Source organism: Mauremys mutica, chromosome 3 (genome assembly GCF_020497125.1).
Source record: "Mauremys mutica isolate MM-2020 ecotype Southern chromosome 3, ASM2049712v1, whole genome shotgun sequence".
NCBI lineage: Eukaryota > Metazoa > Chordata > Testudines > Geoemydidae > Mauremys > Mauremys mutica.
Window position 1 is genome coordinate 113,812,364 of NC_059074.1, and position 22,847 is coordinate 113,835,210.

The 22,847-nt window shown below is 41.0% G+C and overlaps 1 protein-coding gene across 2 annotated transcripts in view; it reads left to right on the plus strand.

Annotated features, from left to right (window-relative positions):
* Positions 1-22,847, plus strand: part of MTHFD1L (methylenetetrahydrofolate dehydrogenase (NADP+ dependent) 1 like) — a 229,604-nt gene that overhangs the window by 38,891 nt on the left and 167,866 nt on the right. For both annotated transcript variants that reach the window (XM_045010253.1, XM_045010255.1), the window contains exons 11-15: positions 1,931-2,104; positions 18,240-18,376; positions 19,200-19,246; positions 21,724-21,831; positions 22,723-22,797. In XM_045010253.1, coding sequence (XP_044866188.1) covers positions 1,931-2,104; positions 18,240-18,376; positions 19,200-19,246; positions 21,724-21,831; positions 22,723-22,797 — 541 coding nt within the window. The remainder of the gene's footprint in view (positions 1-1,930; positions 2,105-18,239; positions 18,377-19,199; positions 19,247-21,723; positions 21,832-22,722; positions 22,798-22,847) is intronic.

Consider the following 22,847-nt stretch of genomic DNA (forward strand, 5'->3'; position numbering starts at 1 on the left):
ATTAAGTTGTAAATGCGAAATCATTGTAAAGTCTTTCCTTTGCACCCATCTTGTTAATAGAGGAGTGATCCTATTGTATTAAAAAATAACTACATTCTATTGGATGTCTCCGTTTATATGTAACCTCCCTGGTAAAAGGCTTTCTGTTTGTATTAAAAAGCTGTTTTTCCCAAAGGTTCTTAAGAGCTCTTCAGTGAAGGAATGACAACAGCAGTTATTTTGCTTAGGTAGATCAACTGAAAACTTAACTTGGTACCTAAAAAGAGATTTCTAAGCTGAGCCTATAAAACTCATTTCACCTTGGTGTTTTATTCCCAGGTCTATAATGGTACATTAAGCCAGTTTTACTGAAGCAATGTCCTCACTAGCAGAGATGCATTATAATACTCTTTAAGATTTGGCAAGAGATGGAGAAAGGAGATTCTGTAGAATTTTGTGTGGGAGTCACCTCTGTCAGGAGAGATGAAGGAAGTAGAGAGAGCTTAGGGCGCTACAAGGAATTCAGGAAGTCCATGTTTAAGTTGTTATCTCTCAAGTTACAAAAGGACAGTAACGGTGTTTTAATACACAATTCTGTATAGGAATTTCAATATCTTAAAAATGAAATAGAGTTGAAAGAAAATATATTGCCAGCCACACTTCTGTTTCTCTTTTTGCTGCTCAGCAGTGTAATCTTGCACATCTGTATGGTGTTCCAGCTGCTGAAATTTGCATGTCTCACTCCCTTAAATAAACCAGATTCAGCTTTCTTTAAGTATATATTTATAGGGTTTGATGCAGAAAAGCATAGAAAGACTGAAACTATCCTTTATGCAAGAGGTCTCATTGGTATGCACTTCTGTTTAGAGAGAAGAATTGATGCAAGGGGAGAGAATGCATTTTAAGAGGGGGATGAGTAGAAATGGTCTGCAGCTAAATCGTCATGTATTGTGATTCTGTAACATCTCACTAGGTAGGGTCAGAATGGGTCAGTATGTGGATCGGAGACCTCTGGAAAGACACTTCACTGCTGCAGGAAATGTTGTTGATGATTAATTAAGTGGTATACTTCTCTGAAAAAGAATTGAACAAATGACCCAGTCTAGTGTTAATGAGTGCTAAGAGGAGACATCTGCAGTTGAGTTTTAACATTAGTCCTTATTCATGTGCAGATATTAAAGATCCTATGGCATTTCTTTTGCAAGGCTAGGCCTGTTAAGTTTGATGTTAAATCCCGATTTGATTTATGATGTTCACCTAACCCACAGTAAATTCCCTGCAGTTTCAGTGTGTTGCCTTGTTCTTCTTTCCATCTTATCTTTACCTGTTGTATAGTGTTATGTGTAGTTAAACAGACACTGCGTGCTATCCCACATATAGTTGTATTTCAGTGGTAGGTGAACTGATCCCTGTGTATGTTATCTATCTTCTTACATTACCTCATGGGGGAGTAGTGAGGCTTGAAGTTTGCTTTCACATTCTTTGATGTGTAAGTATGTTTGTATATGTTTATATGAGTGCTAACTATAAGGAATGTATGTGCTTTGCAATAATGTTCACATGTAAATGCTGAAATGTACTGCTATAGAGGATGAAAAGAAACTGACAGAAAAATCCATTTCAAAGTGACATTCTTGAATATCCAGCAGACGCTGATTAGTCTGATATGAAGTCATTGTGTAATATTTGGACCCCAATTAAAGAAAAGAATACAATGAAATGTTAGTAAACATTGCTGGGGGCGGGGGAAGAATAGATAACACAACCATGTTTTCCAATATTACATTAGGTGTTGGCTAGTATTTAGGTTCAGATAACAAAATCTGGGAGAAGAGATCATAAAGCGGTTACAATAACTTCATTGTTGCAGCGTTTGCTGTTATTTTGTGTTCTGTCATCGACCACCTAAGCTGAGAGAAGTCTCTTGGCTCCTATTTGTTTTCTTTTCCAGTGATATTGAGATTTCCCGAGGACAGAGTCCAAAAGCTGTTGATGTACTTGCCAAGGAGATAGGATTGCTTGCAGATGAAATTGAAATCTATGGCCAAACCAAAGCCAAAGTACGTTTGTCCCTGCTGGAAAGGTTAAAGGATCAAACAGATGGAAAATACGTTCTAGTTGCTGGGTAAGAATATACACTAAGCTTCCCCCTTCCCTGCTCTCTCTCTCTGCTAACACAAACATGTGACTCATATCTTTTAATTTACTGAATAAATTGCCCATTATAAACTTGCAGCACTTGGTGCATTATGAAAGCAAGTATTTATTTTTCCCCCTTTTTTAAATAACCTTTTTTTTTTTTCTTCCCCCAAGATGGGATTTACAGAAATTATGTATGTTTTATGGAAGGTAGATCAAGTTAAGCTTCTTAAAATGTCTTTTATAACTATTTGATTTTTCTTGACTCGTCAGCTCTTAAAGTATTTGACTCAGAAGTGCAGTCACTTTGTCAGTACTGTGGCTGTTTATAAACAATTTTTAATGGAAGCTACATGGTAATCTATTGGTATTAATGGTAAATACTTTTTTATTGAATAGCAAACTGCATAGTTAAATAAAATCCATGTTTTTTCCCCTAAAATGTAGACATGTCTCCAGGCAGGCTTATCCTACTCTCTGTTCCCATGATTATTTTAAAATGTTATGCTTCATCTAGAAATACTGTCTCCTTTTCTCACCCGTTTTCCTTTGCCTCCTTTCTCACCCACTTAGAAAGAAAATATTTTCTCACACACCTGCTTTGTGAAAAGGAAAGTTCTTCACATGTGCACTTAATGTGCAACCATTTTCATGAAACATTAGATTGAAGAATATCCTTTGCTTTCTTTTTACAACAAAAGCCCATAGTAATGCATGGGTGTTTTTTTTACTTTGTGAATTGATAAGTTTTAGGTTGTTTTCATAAAATTCTCTAAAGGCTATTTAGCACCTTTTTTCCTGGTAACTAAGCATAGTATATATAAAGGGTGCAGAGAAGAATGGAAGATCTAGCAATTTTTTTTTCATTGCCAAATGTAATCCAGTTCTAGTGACATTCTTGTTGTTGTTGTTTGGCAGTAGTGCAACACAATTAGGAAGTTACGATTTCCAGATGGTCCAGAGGAGAGAGCCATTCTTAGTTGCCTTTGTCCTGCCAGTCCCTTGATCAACTAGTGTCTTCCATGCTAGCACAAACAGTTAGCTTTTGCACATTCTTAGTGGGAAATCTGGATGCCTGGCATCAGTTCAATGAATTTCTATCACGTCAATCTGTCACCCAGAAACTTGCGAAGTTGTCATCAAGGCCATCTTGTGGAATTACAATTTACAGAAATATTCCATGTTTGAAGGTTCACTGAGAGCCTTTCTTTGAAACACAAAAGCAACTGTGTATGTCTATTGGGCTACATTTTTAATTTTATCTGCACAACAAAATAAAATAGAAGCCGGTTCAGCCATGGGGTTGATGATGAGCAAAATTGTTCTGCTCTTTCAGGTTCTAAGTTGCTACTGCATGATTTAGGCACTATGCAGCAGGGGAAGGCTGTTCCCAAACCCCAGAGGAGTGGAGCTTCACACAAGCACAGATGTAGAAGTATCTTAGGAGGGAACATGGATATGATGCAGAACTCTATTCAGATGGCGTTTAGGATGTGAGGAACTGCTTCCTGTAAGCTTCCTCTTTTCTACATCGTTCTTCCTATTCTATCTCCCAATCTGCCCTTTTAAGGGCAGCAACCTAGGAAAAAGTGCAGTACATACCCTGAATGCTGCTTTGTGGGGGAGAGAGAGAAAACACTCTTTAGAGATGATCTAGATAATATTTAGTCCTGACCTGAGTGCAGGGAACTGGATTAGAAGACCTCTCAAGGTCCTTTCCAGTCCTACGATTCTATAATTGTCTAACCTGCTCTTAACAATCTCCAATGACAAAGATTCCACAACTTCCCTAGACAATTTATTCCAGTGCTTAACCACCCTGACAGAAATTTTTGCTAATGTCCAACCTAAACTGCCTTTGCTGCAATTTAAATCCATTGCTTCTTGTCCTATCCTAACAATTTTTCTCCCTCCTTGTAACAACCTTTTAAGTACTTAAAAACTGTTATGTCCCTCCTCAGTTTTCTGTTCTCCAGACTAAACAAACCCAATTTTTTAATCTTCCCTCATAGGTCATGTTTCTAGACCTTTAATCATTTTTGTTGCTCTTCTATGGACTTTCTCAAAATTGTCTACATCTTTCCTGAAATGTGGTGCCCAGAACTGGACACAATATGCCAGTTTAGGCCTGAGTAGGTCAGAAGAATTACTTCTCATGTCTTGCTTACAACACTCCTTCTAATACTTCCCAGAATGATGTTTGCTTTTTTTGCAGTAGTGTTACATTGTTGACTCATATTTAGCTTGTGATCCACTATGATCCCCAGATTCTTTTCTGCAGTACTCCTTCCTAGGCAGTCATTTCCAATTTTGTATGTGTGCAACTAGCTGACCCTTCCTAAGTGGAGTACTTTGTATTTGTCCTTATTGAATTTCATCCTAGTTACTCCAGATCATTTCTCCAGTTTTTCCAGATCATTTTGAATTTTAATCCTATCCTCTAAAGCACTTGCAACTCCTCCCAGCTTGGTATTGTCTACAAACTTTATAAGTGTACTCTCTACACCATTATCTAAATCACTGATGAAGATATTGAACAGAACCAGACCCAGAACTGATCTCTGTGGGACCCCTCCAATATTCCCTTCCAGCTTGATTGTGAACCACTGATAACTACCCTCTGGGAACAGTTTTCCAATCAGTTATGCAACCACCTTATGGTAGCTCCATCTAGGTTTTATTTTCCTAGTCTGTTTATGAGACGGTCATGCGAGATAGTATCAAAAGCCTTATTAAAATCAAGATATACCGCAGCTACCACTTCCTCTCTATCCACAAGGCTTGCTACCCTGTCGAAGAAAGCTATTAGGTTGCTTTGGCACAATTTGTTCTTGATAAATCCATGCTGTTTCTTATCACCTTATTATTTTCTAGGTGATTGGAAATTGATTGATTAATTACTTGCTCCATTATCTTTCCGGGTACTGAAATTAAACTGACTGGTCTGTAATTCTCTGGGTTGCCCTAATTCCCCTGTTTATAGGTTGGTACTATATTTGCCCTTTCCAGTCCTCTGGAATCTCACCCATCTTCCATGTTTTTTCGAAGATAATCTCTAATGGCTCAGATATCTCCTCAGTCAGCTCCTTGAGTACTCTAGGATGTATTTCATCAGGTCCTGGTGACTTGAAGACATCTAACTTGTCTAAGTAATTTTTATCCTGTTCTTTCCCTATTTTAGCCTCTGAACCTACCTCATTTTCACTTATATTCATTGTTAGATGTCCAATTGCTACTAAAATTTTTGGTGAAAATTGAATCAAAAAAATTATGTAGCACTTTTGGTATTTCCACATTTTCTGTTTTTGTCTCCTCCTTCTCCCTCCCCCCCACCCCATGATGGGGCACTGGCCCCACACTAGAGTAAAAATAATTAACCTCAGCAGGGAGCAGTGGAGGTGAGTCCTCCGAGCAGCAGCGTAGGAGTGGCTGTGCCCCCCGTAGCCTATCTGGGCCCAGCAGGCTCAGATAAGAGGAATGGCAGGGCAGAGTCAGTTGCTGCTGGGAGCCCAGGGAATAAGGACTACATCCCTGGAGCGCTGAGAGAACTAAGTACCGTACTTTGGACAGAGCAGTGGCTGGTTGCTGGGACTGAGCAGCTGAGTGCCCTGAAGTGAGATCAAAGAACATCCTGGGGCCAAGGGGAAGTGTCCAGGGAAAAACAGCAGCATTGACTGACAGAGGTTAAAGAGGTGCAGCAGGATGCTGCTATTTACCGTGCCCCTGTGATGGGACCTGCAGTAGTAGATGGGTCCCCACCACTCGCCACTGTATTTGTAGAATGTTTTCTTGTTACCCTTTATATCTCTAGCTAGTTTAATCATTCCAGACATGAAGGAAGGATGGCAAAATAGTGAGTAGACCAGATATGGATCTGAGAGCTTTCAGGAAAATGATTCAAAGAGGTGTATATAATATTTTGGCAATAAATAAATTGTCCCTATGTGTAAATGCATAATTGAATTATGCAGTGGGTCCCTACATAGAGTAATTTGTATGAGGCTATTGTAACATTATAGTAACAACCATTGTTACATTACTCCTGACAGCATTCTGTGCCCAAAAAAAAAAAATCTGTGCACCATATTTTAACATTCTGAAAAATTCTGAAAATGTTATTTGTCAAATAAATGTGGAGGCTTCAGCATGGCATTGGGGAGCACAGGCTCCCGCTGCAGCTGAGGAGCTATGGGTGCAGGAAGCAGAAAGGGGGGTTGTTTGCAGAGCTTCCTGCAGCTGGGGGGAGAGATCTGGGGATGGGTCTGACTGGGCCCTGTATGATGTGCAAGGGAAGAGGAAGTCCTGTCCTGCCCAGCCCAGCCGAGGCTAGCAGCTGAGCCCGGCGCAGGATAGGAGCCACCAGCTGGGTCTTCCTCCGTCCTGCCTCCTGCCCCACAGTGATTTACCTCTCTGCCAGCTGCCCTGTGCACCCAAGACACACTGCTGAGGAGGGGTTGCATGACTGCTCTTGTGACTTCCCTTTGCTTCAAGTCATTTTTCTGTGGGGAAGCAAAGAAATCTGTGGGAGACACATTCTGTGTATCCGCAGTGGCACAGCATTCCCCCAGGACTATTACATAAGGGTTAGCATAGAATGTTTCCTTACTGAGGGGTAGCATGACTGTAGAACAGGGGTTCTCAAACTTCACTGTATGTGACCCCCTTCTGACAAAAAAAAAATTACTAAAGGACCCCAGGACGTGGGGGGGGGGATCAAAACCTGAGCCTGCCTGCATCCCACTGCTTGGGGGTGGGGGCAAAGCCCAAGGACTTCAGCCCCAGGCTGGGCGCTGGGGTCATACTTCAGTCCCAGACCCCAGCAAGTCTAATTCCAGCCCTGGTGACCCCGTTAAAACGGGGTCCCAACCCACAGTTTGAGAACTGCTGCTGTAAAATATTGACTAATTTTTTATGTCCAGTGCCAGTAAGTTTCTTAGATGTGATTTATTTTTGTTCATATTTAAAATGTACTGCTTCCTTGTTTGTGGTCTTCTCAATAATGAGAGTGGGAATAGAGTTCGGGTTCCCCACAGTTATTTGCTCAGTGAGGAAAGTGGGCAACAATGCCTGTTGGGGGGAAAAGGCCTTTCAGGATGGTGAAAGAACAGCACAGAATTGGGGAAGCTGGAGTTGGAAATGATCTTGTCGGCCATCTGGTTCTTCCCCCTGCCAGGACAAGATTAACAACAACATTTTTATATTGGATTTTTATGTTTACTTTGAAACCAAAGAAAAATACAAACAGCTTTAAAAGGCTGTAGTTTTGGCCACTGGAGCAAGTGTGCTAAAATGGCTTAGTAAGACACGTGGCTTCACAGGGAACTGTTGCGATTTTTCTATTTCTGCATTTATGGGTTACTCCAGTTTATGGGGAGTTGTTAATTATGCATAATGTTCAGCATTTCATAAGCCAAGTTGATTTTCTGTATAATCTGTTCCTCAACTTGCTGTGGATTATACATTTCTTGGTTATGATTCTGAACTTTTATACCCAAAATGCCATGTATCCAGAACATAATTGTTTCACTTCCTGTGGAAATGATAGAGTCTGATGTAAATGCACACGTTTCAGAGACCTACTCAGAAAAGGAACAGTTTAGTCCATTGGTATGTCTTCTGGAGGTGTTGGGTGCTGGGGATACTGAACATTCTCCCTAATTTCAGAAAAACTCTCCAAATGTCAGATGTATAGAAATATTAAGTGCCAGACCCAGTTTGAATAGCTGTATGCAGGATTTAATCCGTTGCCACAAGCTGGCAAATCTTTCTTACTCGCACTTTCATTTAACAGAGTCCCACATCCCATCCATTCAGAATGGAAACATTTCAAGACCATGTAGCTCAGAGTTGTGTGAACAAGAGCACTGTACAACAACAGCAACTGTACAGTGTGCATCAGTATCACCAGAACCAGTGATACTGAGGAGTTAATATCAAGAAAGCTAAGCAAAAAGCCCCCATTGTAGTATCATCTGAAAATGTATACAGTAAGTTTCTTGCTGGGTTCTTACAATACCCTTAACTGTGTGGAGGTTACAGCTGGTGCAGTGTATCATCTCACTGTTTGTATGTTTATTTTTTCTTTCAATCAGACCTCATGTGGCTTTCCCACAGAAATATTTTCACTATAAGTTGAATGTAGTACATAAAGACAAAAGATAAATACTTGCAAACTTCTTCTTTATGATCATATTTTGAAAAAACAAACTTTCCAAAGTTATGGAAAATTTCATATTTTGCCAGGAAATTGGTGACCCGATGGTAGCAGGGGAAATAAGTATTATAAGGAGAATAATGATTATGGGCTTTGTATGTTTCTATTCAAAATCTATTAAAGGAAAATTCAAAGAAGAATGTAAACATGAGCATGAGTCCACTGTATCTGAGTAAAAATGAGTGTTTTTAAAATTAATTCCTTCCAGTGTTGCTTAAGATCAAAGCACAGGCTCACATTCCAAATGTGATCTTTCTAAAAATGTGCAACAGAGCTATAGCTAGCCATTGGCAGCCAGGTTAGATTATTTTAAACATAAAACTAACCAAATAGTCTAGGTGCATAATGCAGAGGTGTTATGGTAACAGGGCTAGCTACACCATTGACTCCCCTTTCGTCTCTGAGTTAGGCCTTAAGTGTTAGGCCTCTTGCTGGGGGCTGTGCTGGGGTGTAACCGCGCAATTCTCCCACATTTAGGCTTGGCTCTGGATTACGGTACCCTGAGTGTCAACTGAGATTTCTCCGCAAGACAAATGGGCCTGGCACCTATAAATCTTCCATTTTGGACCTGGTGACCAGTGGTTAATACGGTGACCAGAATGCTTTCTTGAAGTATTGTTTAATCTTAACAGCAGAAACATAGCAAAGCATAAGAGAACAGGATTTTAAAGCAATAAAACAGTCTATATGCTTGTCTATCTCCCTAAGGTTTACTATCCCCTGGAACCTTAGGAAGACCCAACTGCTTCAGACCCCTCCACTGGGCCTGCCTCTGTGTTCTTCATGGGCAGCCCCTGACAGCTGCTTTCGTTCTTTGTTCCTAGATTCGTACATTTACATCCATATCTTGTTGCTTTAGTAACATAACCTTTGTACAGCTGAGATGCTTTTGTTGAAGATTCTTTGCTATAATCCTCATTAAACAGTTAAAGGGTTTTTATTCTTGGTAGTTTTCTTAGTTTTTATAACAAACAGTTTGATGTTGTCATCGTGTTAAATCTTTGCAGAAGTGTGTAATCCTTATTAAACACCAAAAGCCATTCACATCTTGCAGGGTTTTTTAATGTATGCAGTGTCAGCACTTGCAGGAGAAACTTGGAGAGGCATACTGTCTAAATTAACGAAACTTTCTCCCATTCCCACCTGCATGGTGTTTTTAAGTTCAGCCATTTGGATTTGGCTTGATAGTCCTATAGTTCTATACTTTATCTTCCCTTTTAGGATGAGTTTAAAACAGACTTGAAATTTTGTTTGCCTGTCAAAGATGTACAGTAACCCGAGTTAAATACATGACACCTATGGGATATTTTGTCTTTACCCTTTTTTCTTCAGTAAGAATTCTAGGAATTTTTCTTAAACAATCAATTTCTTATTAATCACTATTATGATATCATTTTAGTATATCCTGAACTGATTTTAGGGTCATGTTCACACATCCCAAGAAAATATTTTTAAAATATTTTTAAAAGTAAATCTAAAGATGTTGGCTGATATCTTGGCCCTATTGAAATCAATGGCAAAACTCCTTTTGGCTTCAGTGAGGCAGGATTTCATTCTTGGAAAGAGCTGATATATTTCATATTAAAATAGAATAAGATAGTGTTTTTTTAAGTAACAATCTAAAAAGCAGCAGATACATTCATTTTTCTACTTTTCTCAATAATAAATATTGTTTCTGCCCTTGGATGTGTATTTCTGTTAATATTTACATTCCCAGGGCCCTAACCTGCAATCTTTACTTATGCAGAACTCCCCGTGGGCATACATGCATTTTTTTGTCAAAGTTTATAGCCTGATATTTTTATTGCCATTTAGAAATCAAAACATAAATATGCGACAAACTGAGTGGTTTTTGTGTTTCTTTATTAAGCTATAAACTATTGGGTTAAGAGTCATCATCTTTATTACGGTCAAGAAATAGCTTAAGAATTTCTCTCTCTTAGCCAGACAATTTCATAGCTGTCTGCAAAAAGAGGATTTCAGTTTGTTTTGTGCCTCATGGTTATGAATTGAGTTTATACTGGACAACAATACCTTGCAAAGTTGCTAGAGTAGGAAAATGAGATGTTTCTAATTAGAATTGTATATTTAGCTTGAGTCTTGAAGAGGTCATAATATAGGAGTTGCCCCTTTTGGCTAGCATATGCATGCATGCTTGTATTTCCATGGGAATGAAAATGAAATCCTTAATGTCACATGCCTTAAGTAAACTATTTGTTTCAGTAAAGATACCACAGATTTAAACAGTGACGTGTTCCTTTTTTTGCAAAGCTTTTCCTTGTGAGTTCAGCAGGAATGATGTCAATGAAAATGTACTCTTGGGTTGTATTCATTTTTCTCTCACTGATGAAAGAAACACACACCTCAAGTGAATCATTTTGAGTGTGTTTGAAAATTTTCTGAGCCATATGTTGTTCATACTAAATTTTAGCTAAGGGAGTATTCTTCTTCCAGTAGTGTCCTTGTGAGTGTTCCGCTTCAGGTGTCCATGTGCCTCTCGAGCCCTTGATCAGAGATTTTCCATTAGCAGTGTCCATTTGGCCTGCACATGCATTCTGTACAACCTCATGCCACACTCCAAGGATACATAGGGCTGCTCAGGCAAACCACCTCAGTTCCTTCTCTACTGCCTGGGCCTGAGATGCAGCTCTAGTGTATCTGCCTTGTGAGTGCCTCGGCATGTTTTGTAGTTGTTTAGTTAGTTCAGTGTTCTAGTTAGTGTTGTGAGAGGTTTCAGTTTTTCCTCTCCCTGTTTTTCTTCCCCCATTTTATTCTGGAGAGCTTATTTGGCTTGGCTGGGCATGCCTGACTCGTCAAGTTTCAAACGCAGACTCTCTTGTCAGGAGGCTATACCAATCAGTGACAGCCATTTTAAATGTACCTGTTGCTTGGGAGAGTCCCCTCTGCCCTAAAAGTGTAACTTTTGCCTGGTTCTGAAATCTAGAGCTTGGAAGGATCGGGAGACCAAGCTAAAGATGCTGCTGGGGTGCTTCCTTCCGAATCAGACCAGGACCTCCCCCACCTGTACATCTGTGTCCGTACTGATCCAGTGCACCTTCAACTTCAGCTAAGGTCTCGCAGAAGAAGGAGATGATCTTGGAGGACTCAGGAAAGGCTCTGAAGAAGAGGAGGAGGAGCTTGGTCTCCCACCACAAGGAGCCAGCTCCCAAGAAATCCCGATCTCCTGCTAGGTCTGTGGTGTTGGAGGCCTTGACCTCTCAACTCAGTATTGTGCAGGTGAAAGACGGTACTGACGGAGAATGGAGATCCCAGAGCACCTCAGAGAAATATGGCACCAGCAGGGCCCTGGTACCATCTGCCTTCAGATTGGCATCATCTATTTCAAATTTACCTGTGGCGTCCTCCCACTTGGCTCTGTCTGTACTGACAAAAGTTCACTCCTTTGGGCCCAATACCTGTATGCTCCAAACCAATAGTACTGCCGAAGTCAACTGTTGCGTTGATAGTGACCCACTCGGTACTGCAAGAATTCCATTACTCCAGGGACTTGTCAGACAAGTAAGACAGACAAGCTGGAGTCTCCTCTGCTTGTGGGTACCAAAAAACTCTCGCTACCAAGGCCCCAGTCTCCAGATTACCAGTGCTTCCACGTACCGCAGGATTCTCAATCAATTTCTACTCTCCTCCTCCCTCTCCCCACCCCCGCCAGCCCTCCCATTGGAGGATATTGAGGGAAATGAAGGTGACATTCAGTGTCCTCATCATCAGTGCAGGGTACCCCTCCACATCATTATGGGAATCCTTATGTTGATAAAGACCCTCGTCCATGTCAGGGATGATGGGATCAGTCCTGGGTACCACTTCCACTCCCATGTGAGCCTCCCCAATGGCCACACTGGGGTCCTCGGGTGGTGTCTCAGCAATAAATTGCCAGACTTCCTGCTCCACTGCACCAGGAAACTAGGATCATATCATCTCCTCCACCAAATCCCCAATATGAGAAGACCTTTGAGGAACCAGGAGGCTAGGACAGACAAAGGGACAGCCCCCTCACCTCTGTTTTTGTCTCTATCTCTGAATGAGGTAGTCATGCCTCTACCACCATCAATGGCTGATAGTTTTTGTCAATTTCAGGACCTTGCAAAGAAGGTGGTGGATCCTCCAGATACCGTTTTGAGAAGGAGTCTCGCATCACAAGCTCCAGGATATTTTGCATTTGGGGATACCTATCTAGGACTGGCTACCCATTGCCGATGCACTCCTGGATCCAGCAAAGACTGTGGAAAACTCCTGTCACCATACCACCAATCTGTAAATGGGCAGATAAGAAATGTTACATTCCCCCCAGGGACTCAGAATTTCTGTTTTCCAGTCTCCCTACAAACAAGAAGATTTAGCAGGTCTCAAACTGCACAGAGATTGTACCTGGCTCAGTTCTCTGGTTTTCACAGAATCACTGAACCGACTAGAAAAAGACAGGGATTCCAGAGGAAAAGATCTTCCCATTCTCTTTCAGCTAGTGCTCAATCATAATTGAAACAACAATTTTGACAGATAGGTCGAGGGCTCAATTCCTCTCTCACCTCTTGTGAGCTGCAAACCTTTGCCCACCACCCCACTTTTGGAGACCGCTTTTCCCATTTCCAATAGGCCTGGCAGCATATTACGACAAGTGGGTCATGGAGGTTATAACATTGGGCTACACCATCCACTTCCTGTCCCTCCCAACCTCCCCATTCCCTCCCTCTTCAGGGATCCATCTCATGAGACTATACTGAGTCAAGAACTACACTCCTTCCTTTGTTTAAGAGCAGTAGAACCTGTCCCAAACCCTGACAGGGGGAAAGGGTTTTATCAAAGTATTTTCTCTTGCCAAAAAGATCTAAGACAACTGAACAATTTTGTAAAGTCTAAAAAGTTTTATATGGTGACTGTGGTGGCTCTTTAGAGGCAGAAGACTGGTTTTCAGTCCTTGACCTACAGGACACCATATAGCAATACATCCCGCACACAGGGGATACCTGCACTTGACCATGAGCCAGGATTATTTTCAGTGGCTTCAGAGGTGTTCTCGAAGGTTTTAGTGGTAGCAGGTGTTTACCTTTGGCAAGAAGCAATTTTAGTCTTCCCGTATAGTGATGACTGACTACTGAAATCAGTACTAATCAGACAGCACTCTTCATTTTCCAGGAGTTGGGTCTCCAGCTAAACGTAAAGAAGTCCAAGTTAGCCCCTGTACAGAGAATACAATCCATAGGGGCATATTTAGATTTTCTAGGAGCCAGATCCTTCCTTCCTACAGACAAACTCATAACTTTATCTAGTCTGGTTGGGATGATTCACAGAAGCCATACTACAGTTAGAAACTGTTTGCATCTTCTGGGTCATAGGGTAACATGCACCTTCATGACTAAGCATGCAAGATTATGCCTCCCCTGCTTTCAGGTCTGGTTCAGGAGAACCTCTTTGTCAACCAGAGACAGCATGGACAACAGGTTACGGTTCCTCTCCTGGTAAAGATGTCCCTGGATTGGTGGAAAGATCAATGCAATATCTGCATGGGCTTCCCTTTCATCTGCCCAGCTCCAACAATAACTGTGACAATAGACACATCACTGTTAGCGTGGGGAGCATGCCTCAATGCACACACAACTCAGGGCAGATGGTCTCCTCAGGAAACCAGTCTCTACATCAACTTGTTGGAACTCAAGGCAGTCAAGAATGCCTGCCTTCAGCTCTGACCCCTCATTTTGTACAACTCAATCAAAATCATGATATATACAAAGTAGCTTGCATGATCTATGTCAACAAACAGGGAGGAACACGATCTCCCCTCACTGTGTGCTGAAGCTGTAAAGTTATGGAATTGTTGTATAGCCTATCGGATTGAGATCTTAGCTTTTTATCGTCCTGGAGTCCAGAATGTCACAGCTGATAATATGCTGAGCAGGTGCTTCTCCTGGGACTATGAATGGGAGTTAGACTCGCAAATCCTTCATGGGATATTACAGAGGTGGGACTTCCACAGGTGGATCTACTTGCAACATCCAGTAACAGGAAATACTACTTATTCTGCTCAAGAAGAGGCTTAGGTCATCTCTCTTTCACAGACTCCTTTCTCCTTCCTTGAACAAAGGGTTTGTTCTATGCAGTCCCTTCACCACCAGTAATTCTAGGAATGATGAACAAGATAGTCCAGGACAAGGCCAGGATTATACTTGTTGTACCGACCTGGCCATGGCAAGCATGGTATCCTTACCTGCTTCACCTTTGTTCAACTTGTGCTCAAGCTTCCTACTATTTCCCATGTCCACTCCCAGGATGCAGGTCCTGTGCAGCACTCCAAGATAGGGGTCCTCCATCACCAAGCATTGCTCTTAGATGATTCGCAGGATTAGAATCCATCTGCTCGACAAGAGTACAAGTTTTACTAAACAGTCAGAGGGAATCACCTTGAATTACTTCCCTTCAGAAATGGAAGAGGTTGCACCACTGGTGTCACTGTTATCACCTGTTTTCTGAATCTTCTCTGTTCTCAGCCATCTTGAATTATCTACTAGACTTTAAAAAAATGGGGTTTATTGATTAGCTTTGTTAAGTTTCATCTTGCCACAATATCAGCTTTTTCTAATTTTGCGCACCCTATATCTTTGAGATTTATTAAGGACCTGGGGAATTTTACATACACTCCCTCCCCCTGCCCCAGATTAAGAATGCTAATCCCACTTGGGCTCTCAACCTGGTACTTAGATACCTTATGGGACTTCCTTTTGAACCTATGGCAATCAGCTTGCTGCTTCACTTATCTATATAGATGACCTTTCTAGTAGCTATCATGTCAGCCCACAGGGCTGGAGTAATTGAAGCCTGGATGGCAGACCCACTATTTACAGTATTTTTCCAGGACAAAGTCTCGCTACAACCACTCCCAAAGTTCTTATCTAAGTTGCAGTCAGATTTCCAACTTAACCAATCTATTCATTTACCAATTCCTCCCCGCCCCCACCACATAAATCTCAGTGAGAGACTTTCCTTGATACATTAAATGCAGGATGAGCATTGGCCTTTTATCTGGATAGCTCCAACCAATTTCAGAAGTCACCTAGACACTGTCTCCATCGCAGAAAAATCAAAGGGGTCTGTAGACGGGTCAGACTCACCCCTGCGGCGCCTCCTGCTGGTGACTCCGGGAATTAGCTCTGTTCCAGCACTGGAGCGCCCTCTGCAGGCTGGTGATCCGCCTGTCCTCAGGCCCCTGTGTCCCTCCCTGGACCCCGGTGCCCTTTCACATGGGGTGCTGCCCCCTGGCAGTAACCCCTTTCTCTCTGGGTCTCCCCTCCTCAGGGAACCCCTACCCTCTATCCCCACCTTGCCTCAGTGTATGGCTACTGCCAGTCATTGTCTAGCCCCACACCCTGGGGCAGACTGCAGTATCAGCCTACTCATCACTGGCAAGGTTGGGTTTGGGCCTGCTGCCTTGGCCTACCCCTGGGCTGCCCTCTGCAACCCCAGTACCTATTAGCCCAATGCTAGGCCACAGCCTGGGGCTTTCCAGGCTAGAGCTCCCCAGCTCCTCTGCCTTTCCCCAGCCCTGCTTCACTCAGGTACCCTGTGTCTAGCTCCCTGCAGCCAGGCCCATCTCACTCTACAGCTAGAGAGAGACTGCCTTGCTTCTGGCTTCCCTGGCCTTTTATAGGGGCCAGCTGTCGCTCAGTTTGGGGCGTGGCCTCACCTGCAGCCACTTCCTCAATCAACCCAGCCTAAAAACTGCTTTCTTGAGCCTTGGCCCCTTCCCAGGGCTGTTTTTAACCCCTTCAGGGCCAGAGCAGGGGTCCACGATCCCATCACAGAGACTGTCAAGATGGATTCCTGGGTGTATTACTGTTTACTCTGATGCAGCTGGTGCTTTGCTCCAAAGGATTGTAGCACACTCTACCAGATCACAAGCAACTTCCACAGCATTGCTCAAAAACATTCCGGTTTTTGAGATATGCAGAGCTGCTACATGGGATTCAGTGCATATAGTTTCTAAACACTATGCATTGCTGCACACAGTCAGATCTGATCCAGCATTACTTGTACTGTCTTCAGTCTTGGACTTGATTCCAAAGCTCCCCCCTCCCTGTGAGGAGGATGCTGGGGAGTCTCCTGAAGTGGAGCACCCATAGGGCCACTACTCATCGAAGAAAAGGTTATTCACCCAGTACAGTAACTGGGATTCTTTGTGAGGTGTCCCAAAGGGTGCTCCACTACCCAGCCTCCTTCCCTTCTGCTTCAGACTGTTCTTGATGGACGTTCAGATAGAGAAGGAACTGAGAGGGGTGATTCATCAGAGCATCCCTAAATATCCTCAGAGCATGGCATGAGGTTATGTAGAGGACATGCGCAGTCTGAACAGACACTGCTTGTGGAAAATCTCCAGTCAAGGGCTTGAGAGGCGCATGCACACCTGAAGTGGAGCACCCATAGTGGGGGACATCTCGAAGAACGAGTTACTGCACAAGGTGAGTAACGTTTTCTTTTCTTTTCTTTTTTTAAAGTGACATGCAAATAGCCAAGTGTGTTGAACTGAAGGTAGGAAGGACATCTATAAACTGAGCATCTTTCATTTCACTTAGTCTTTTATCGCTCAGAAGTGTAATATTCTCAGAAAATGTTCACAGAACTCCCACTGTAGCTAATGGAGGCCATGTGCTCTCATCAAGAGAAGAGTATACCCCTAAGTCACATTTATCTGAAACAATTAGCTTTGAGGGTCTTAGGATTTGTGCACAAATTGAGGGTTAAGAAACATTTTCGCTATGCAAGGCACAGTGTTGTAGTATTCCTTTTGATCCCATGAAAGTGCCCTCTAATTGGCCTTCGACTGGGAATATGTAATAAGTCTGCTGGGTTTTTTCACTTATATGACACACCGCACATCTTGCCAAAGCAGCTACCAATGCATGTGCATTGGCTGATTGAAAGATAGAAATTGAACTCTAAGAAAATAATGTCAAGTATCAGAGGGATAGCCGTGTTAGTCTGGATCTGTAAAAAGCAGGGTCCTGTGGCACAGGTATTCACCCACGAGTCCTGTGGCACAGGTATTCACCTGTTAGTCTTTAAGGTGCCACAGGACTCGTTGCTTTCTAAGGAAATAAGAATCCTTCCATTACTTGGCATCTTTTGAGTCAAAAGTAAATGTCTTTCTAAAATATAAATGCTGTAGTGCAAGTACAAGTTTTTGGGCTAGATACAGGAATCTAAGCATGAAATCTTTGCCCTATGTTATGTAGAAGGTCAGTCTACATGATCATAATGGTCCCTTCTGGGCTCTAAATCTGCAAAATGCTGAGAGAACATCATCACGTTTAACTGAACATAGTGACTATAGTTGGTTTAGTTGGTTCCAGTTGTGTGTGGGGTTTTTTGGGGTTTTTTTTTTTTAATAATTCTCCCTGTCTTACATTGTTGCTGAGAGTTAAAGGACATGGAAGTTAAAGAACAAGTAGTCAAGACTTTCAAACAAAATCTGTGTTGTTTTAATGAAACATTCAATAGTATTTCATTTATGTATTGAGCAGTAGGAAATAAAAATCCCATGATTTACGACACAATAGGCTCAATTGCATGCTTAGTTTACATTAGATGCATGACTTATTCATGAGACTGGTGAGACTTTTGTGTCTAAATGAAATCTATAGAAAATTCAATAGTCCTCAGAAATTTTGCCAAAATAACCTATTTTTCTGCTGTCCTAGTAAATAGCTCACATAGAAGACACATGTACATCAACATTCCAGCTTTAGGTAGGGCATAACAGGTATTGTGGCAATAATGCAATCTTGTTGAAATTCATTGTACAAATATTCTTAATTCAAATAAAAAGGTGTAAGTTTTGATATCCTTGCTTCAGTTGACATCAGTAGAGATGCTGATAAATCTTTTCTCTTTGTTTTGTTAGGATAACACCTACACCGCTTGGAGAGGGGAAGAGCACTGTCACGATTGGTCTTGTTCAAGCTCTAACTGCACATCTTAATGTAAATTCCTTTGCATGTCTGAGACAACCTTCCCAGGGGCCTACTTTTGGAGTTAAAGGTACTTACTGTTTGCAAAACTTACTTCCTCTTTCATATCAAAAGGAAATATTGCATTTGGGTTTAGTTTGTTTTCAACTTCTTAGTTGTTTTATTGAAGTGTAGTTTGGCCAGACGGTGTCAGTTTTCCTGACTAGCATGACTAATATTTGCAGGCCTCTTGTAAGAGCCTTGAATCAGAAGAAGCTATATAGATACAAAACACTAGGAAACATAATGCAGGAGACAATATTGAACTAGTAAGGAGAAGGATTGAACGGTCTAACAAGTTTTTACCATCTCTAACTTGTAGGGCTTCTACATTTGTTTAAATTACTGTGTAAACAAGTGCAACAGTGCTGCAAAACGTCGATGGTAGTCTGAGATGTTGATCAAGTAAAGTGATGAAAACAGCCATTCAGAGTCAGGATTTAATTCCTCCTTTGGTCCATGCTGTGTCTTCTTCAGGTTTAGTAATCAAATTAATTAACCTTGAGGAAGAATCTTTAAAGTATCCAATTTCATTTGAAATAGCAAAGTCATGAAAGTTGACACATCCTGCTTCAGGTTTGCTTATAAGTCTGTGCAGCCATGGAAATTACATGTTTTGCCAGATTTTGCTTTACAAGGTTGGTAGCATTCATCACTGAGATCACTGTCTAACTGATGATGGCTTTTATTATTAATACACTTTTTTTGGTTCCACTGTTTGAGTGATTTCTGTAATAGAAATTAAAATATTGATTATATTTAAGTATCAAAGCTGTGTGCTTTATTTCTTGTGTATTTAAGGATTATTTCAGAATTGGTGTGAATCTGACATGACCATGTGCTTAATTGCTCAGGTGGGGCTGCTGGAGGTGGATATGCTCAAGTCATTCCAATGGAAGAGGTAAGACCAGATGGAAAAAAGACCATTACCAGCTGCTCCCCTGTGCTCTCACGGTAAAGCATGTGCGCAGGCAGCCAACTATGGACATGATCCAGAAAAGCACTTAAAGCATATGTTTATGTCAGAGGGTAAAGTGGGAGAGAGGGATTGCCTCCCTCGTCCAGTCACTGAGAGTTCAGGCTCTCCATCACAGTTATGGAGAAGGCTGGCTTTCATTGTCTTCTACTGGAGTGTGAATAGAATTTTCCAATTGTAACAACGGGCAGCTGCTTCAATTCTAGAGCCATGGTTATAGACCCAGTAAAAAAACAAATTCTGAATTACCTAAACAATAAATATGAAGTGTAGAAGAAAAGCCAATAGACTGTGAGTATTAAAGCATGTTGCATGAAGTCCCAGCTATTATTCAAACACCACCGGATTTCCGGTGTACTGAAGAAAGTCTGCTAGTTGTGAATAAGGTACAAGGAGAAACAATAGTATCTGACTTGCTGTTGTTAAGTGTTCCTTGTCTATATATCTCTGTTACAAAAGGTCTGAATACCTATTTCTTTTTTGCAGATGAGGGCAGGAACAGAGATGCCCAGTAGTTTCAAGAAATGAATTAATTTTAAATACAGATTTCTTATTTATTTGGAGCAAAAGTCCTTCCACTAACGATAGCCAAATTACATTATGTTCAACCAGGTTGGCCAGTCTCTAATAATGATACCTTACTGTAACTGTTTTGAGAAAATGTCGCAAAAGTTAGGAGCTTTTGATGAACATCAGGAAAATAAATGGGAAATTAATTTGATTCCAAAATAGTGATGCACGTGTGGGTGGGTGTCTTGTATTAAAATGTCCCCCTCACAAAATGAAAGGATTTTTTTTCTGCCTGTGGTTGAATTCATCCAGCTAGCAACTTTAAATTAATCTCTGCCAAAGATGACTTTATCCCTGGGCCTCAAATACTTCTGAAGAACATATGCTAGCCTTTGAAATAGACCAGATTGCTCCATATGTGGAACACTTTCAAAATATTTTCACTGGGGAAGATACTACCAGTCTCACTAAGGTCTTTACTCTTCCTCAATAATGCACCTTGGGCAGTGTGGTTTCTTATGAATACACTTAGTGGTTCTTTTCAGGAGCAAAATATAAACATTTTATAAGCAGAGTGGCTAGATTGAGGGGGTGGATGAGGATCATCACATACATACACGTGTCCCCCTACTCCTATACATACCATGTCACTATTAAACGGTTAAGGTCTCTGCACCAAAGATTTGTCTTTATATGGGTTTGTACTGAATCTAGCACAGTACAGGCCAGATTCTGATTGGGACCTCTGAGCACTACTTTAATATAAATACTAAATTTATGTTTCCAGCAAAGTCCAGCTCTCTCCCTCATATACAACAAGTGCACTTGTTCACCAAGTATTTTTCCATCTTCTTCATGGTTATGAACCAGGTTTTGTTCAAATGACAAAAGCAGTGAAACAGATTCTTTGGTCACTTCTATTCTTACTGAATGCGTGTAACCCCTTTTATGTGAGTTTATCATTAAGTAAGAGAGAACAGTTTTACAGGAGCATATTGTTAAAATATTTCCAGCACATCATTGTACTAAAAATTCTGAATCCTTTAGGGTGAAGATGGGTGATGACCCAATCATTCTGTAAAACACCAGAGATTTTACTCTATGATTTTGGATACATCTTTGAAGTGTAAGACTGACAATTCAAAGAAAAGGTTCCATTAGCTCATTTCATATCAGTAAATCATAATTTTTATAATTTCCTTGGAACATCTTTTTCTCCATGCTAAATAAATGAAATCAGCACATCTTCCCTTTTTCCCCACCACATGCTTTAACTTTCCTGTAAAATTTGAGTGAATGTTTCTCTTGAAATCAATGAAGTGTCAAAGGAAATGAAACTTGAAAATTTTCAGCTAGTCAAAGGCTGATTATGATCTGATTCCAAGTTTTGATACTCCATTACATATGACTTTAAAAGTGCATGTATCAGAGTTGTGGTCAGCGCATTAGATTCCATTCTTAGGTCATTTGGGTGAATCATAGAATATCAGGGTTGGAAGGGACCTCAGGAGGTCATCTAGTCCAACCCCCTGCTCAAAGCAGGACCAATCCACAGACAGATTTGTGCCCCAAATGGCCCCCTCAAGGATTGAACTCACAACTCTGGGTTTAGCAGGCCAATGCTCAAACCGCTGAGGTATCCCTCCATGACATCTGTGTTTTGTTTTTGTCTTGTTGACTGTAGTATATTAGACACTGAGCTGAGACCAAGTAAATTCATTTGGCTTGTTACATTTTCAGTCTGTCTAATCATAATATTTTAGCAACACTGCTAAATGGCTGATCTGATCTGTAATCCCAAAACCGAACAAGCAGTGATTGCTTTTGTTAATCTTTACTAAATTAGTGGTGTGTGTTTAAATAAATTCTTGTATTTCATCTTCAATCTGTAGTTCAACCTTCATTTGACTGGAGATATCCATGCTATTACTGCTGCTAATAATTTGCTGGCTGCTGCTATTGATGCAAGGATCTTGCATGAAAGCACTCAGTCTGATAAGGTGAGGTTTACCTATACGAGTTCCATCCGTGGCTTTCTTTTGAAGTTTCCCGTAAACATCGACGTAGATATTTTTGTTGATTATATCATTTTATAGTTCTTGTTTTGTCTCCAGCATTCTGTTCAGCGTGCTTCGAGCGCCATAGCTGTCTGCCAAACCCTTTCTTTTTGGACAGTATATTTATTCACTGTATGGTCATGTCATGTTTTTGAGACAAGAAATGATAGATAAGTGACGCTGTTAGGTATTGATCCTAAGGTGTGCACTGGAGGGCTTTTACTGGGAAATAAACTACCATATACCTTTTCTCTAGCCCCTACTGAACTTATTGTGAACTTTGCTTAATTGTTAACATGGGTTTTCAGAGCAATAAGGTATGGGAAAGAGATCCTTCTTTGTTTGTGGATCTTCTATTGTAACTGGGGAGCACAGCCTTATCCCCTTAATTTGCTGATAGTTGTTGCTTCATTGACATGACAGACTTCTGAATCCAGAAAAGTGCACTTAAATCTCTTTACAGATACTAATTACAAAATGGGTTATTTCAGACCTTGATTAACATTTTCAAAAGCACCTAAGTCCCATTTCTAAAAGTAATGTAGGCATTTAGGAACCTAAGTCTCATTGAAAGTTAATGGGACTTGGGTGCTGAAGGGCCTAAATCACCTTTGAAAATGTAGCTTAGGCACTTTAGTCACTTAAGTTCTTTTGAAAATTTGCTTGCCAGTCAGGATTTCTTTTTAATTGGTTAAATGTAAGTATACACTAACAATTTACATTGGTTCAAAAATGTTTGAGATTATAATCTAAATGATTTGAATCAAGTTAGGCTTTTATTGTATTTGTGTATTTTAGTTGCAACATTTTCTCTCGTGTGTGGTTTTTTTTTAGGCTTTGTATAATAGGCTGGTTCCAGTAGTTAATGGTGTGAGAGAATTTTCTTCTATTCAGCTTGCCCGCTTGAAAGTAAGTTGCTAATGTATTTTCCCTGTTTTTTCCCCCAAGTATAATATATC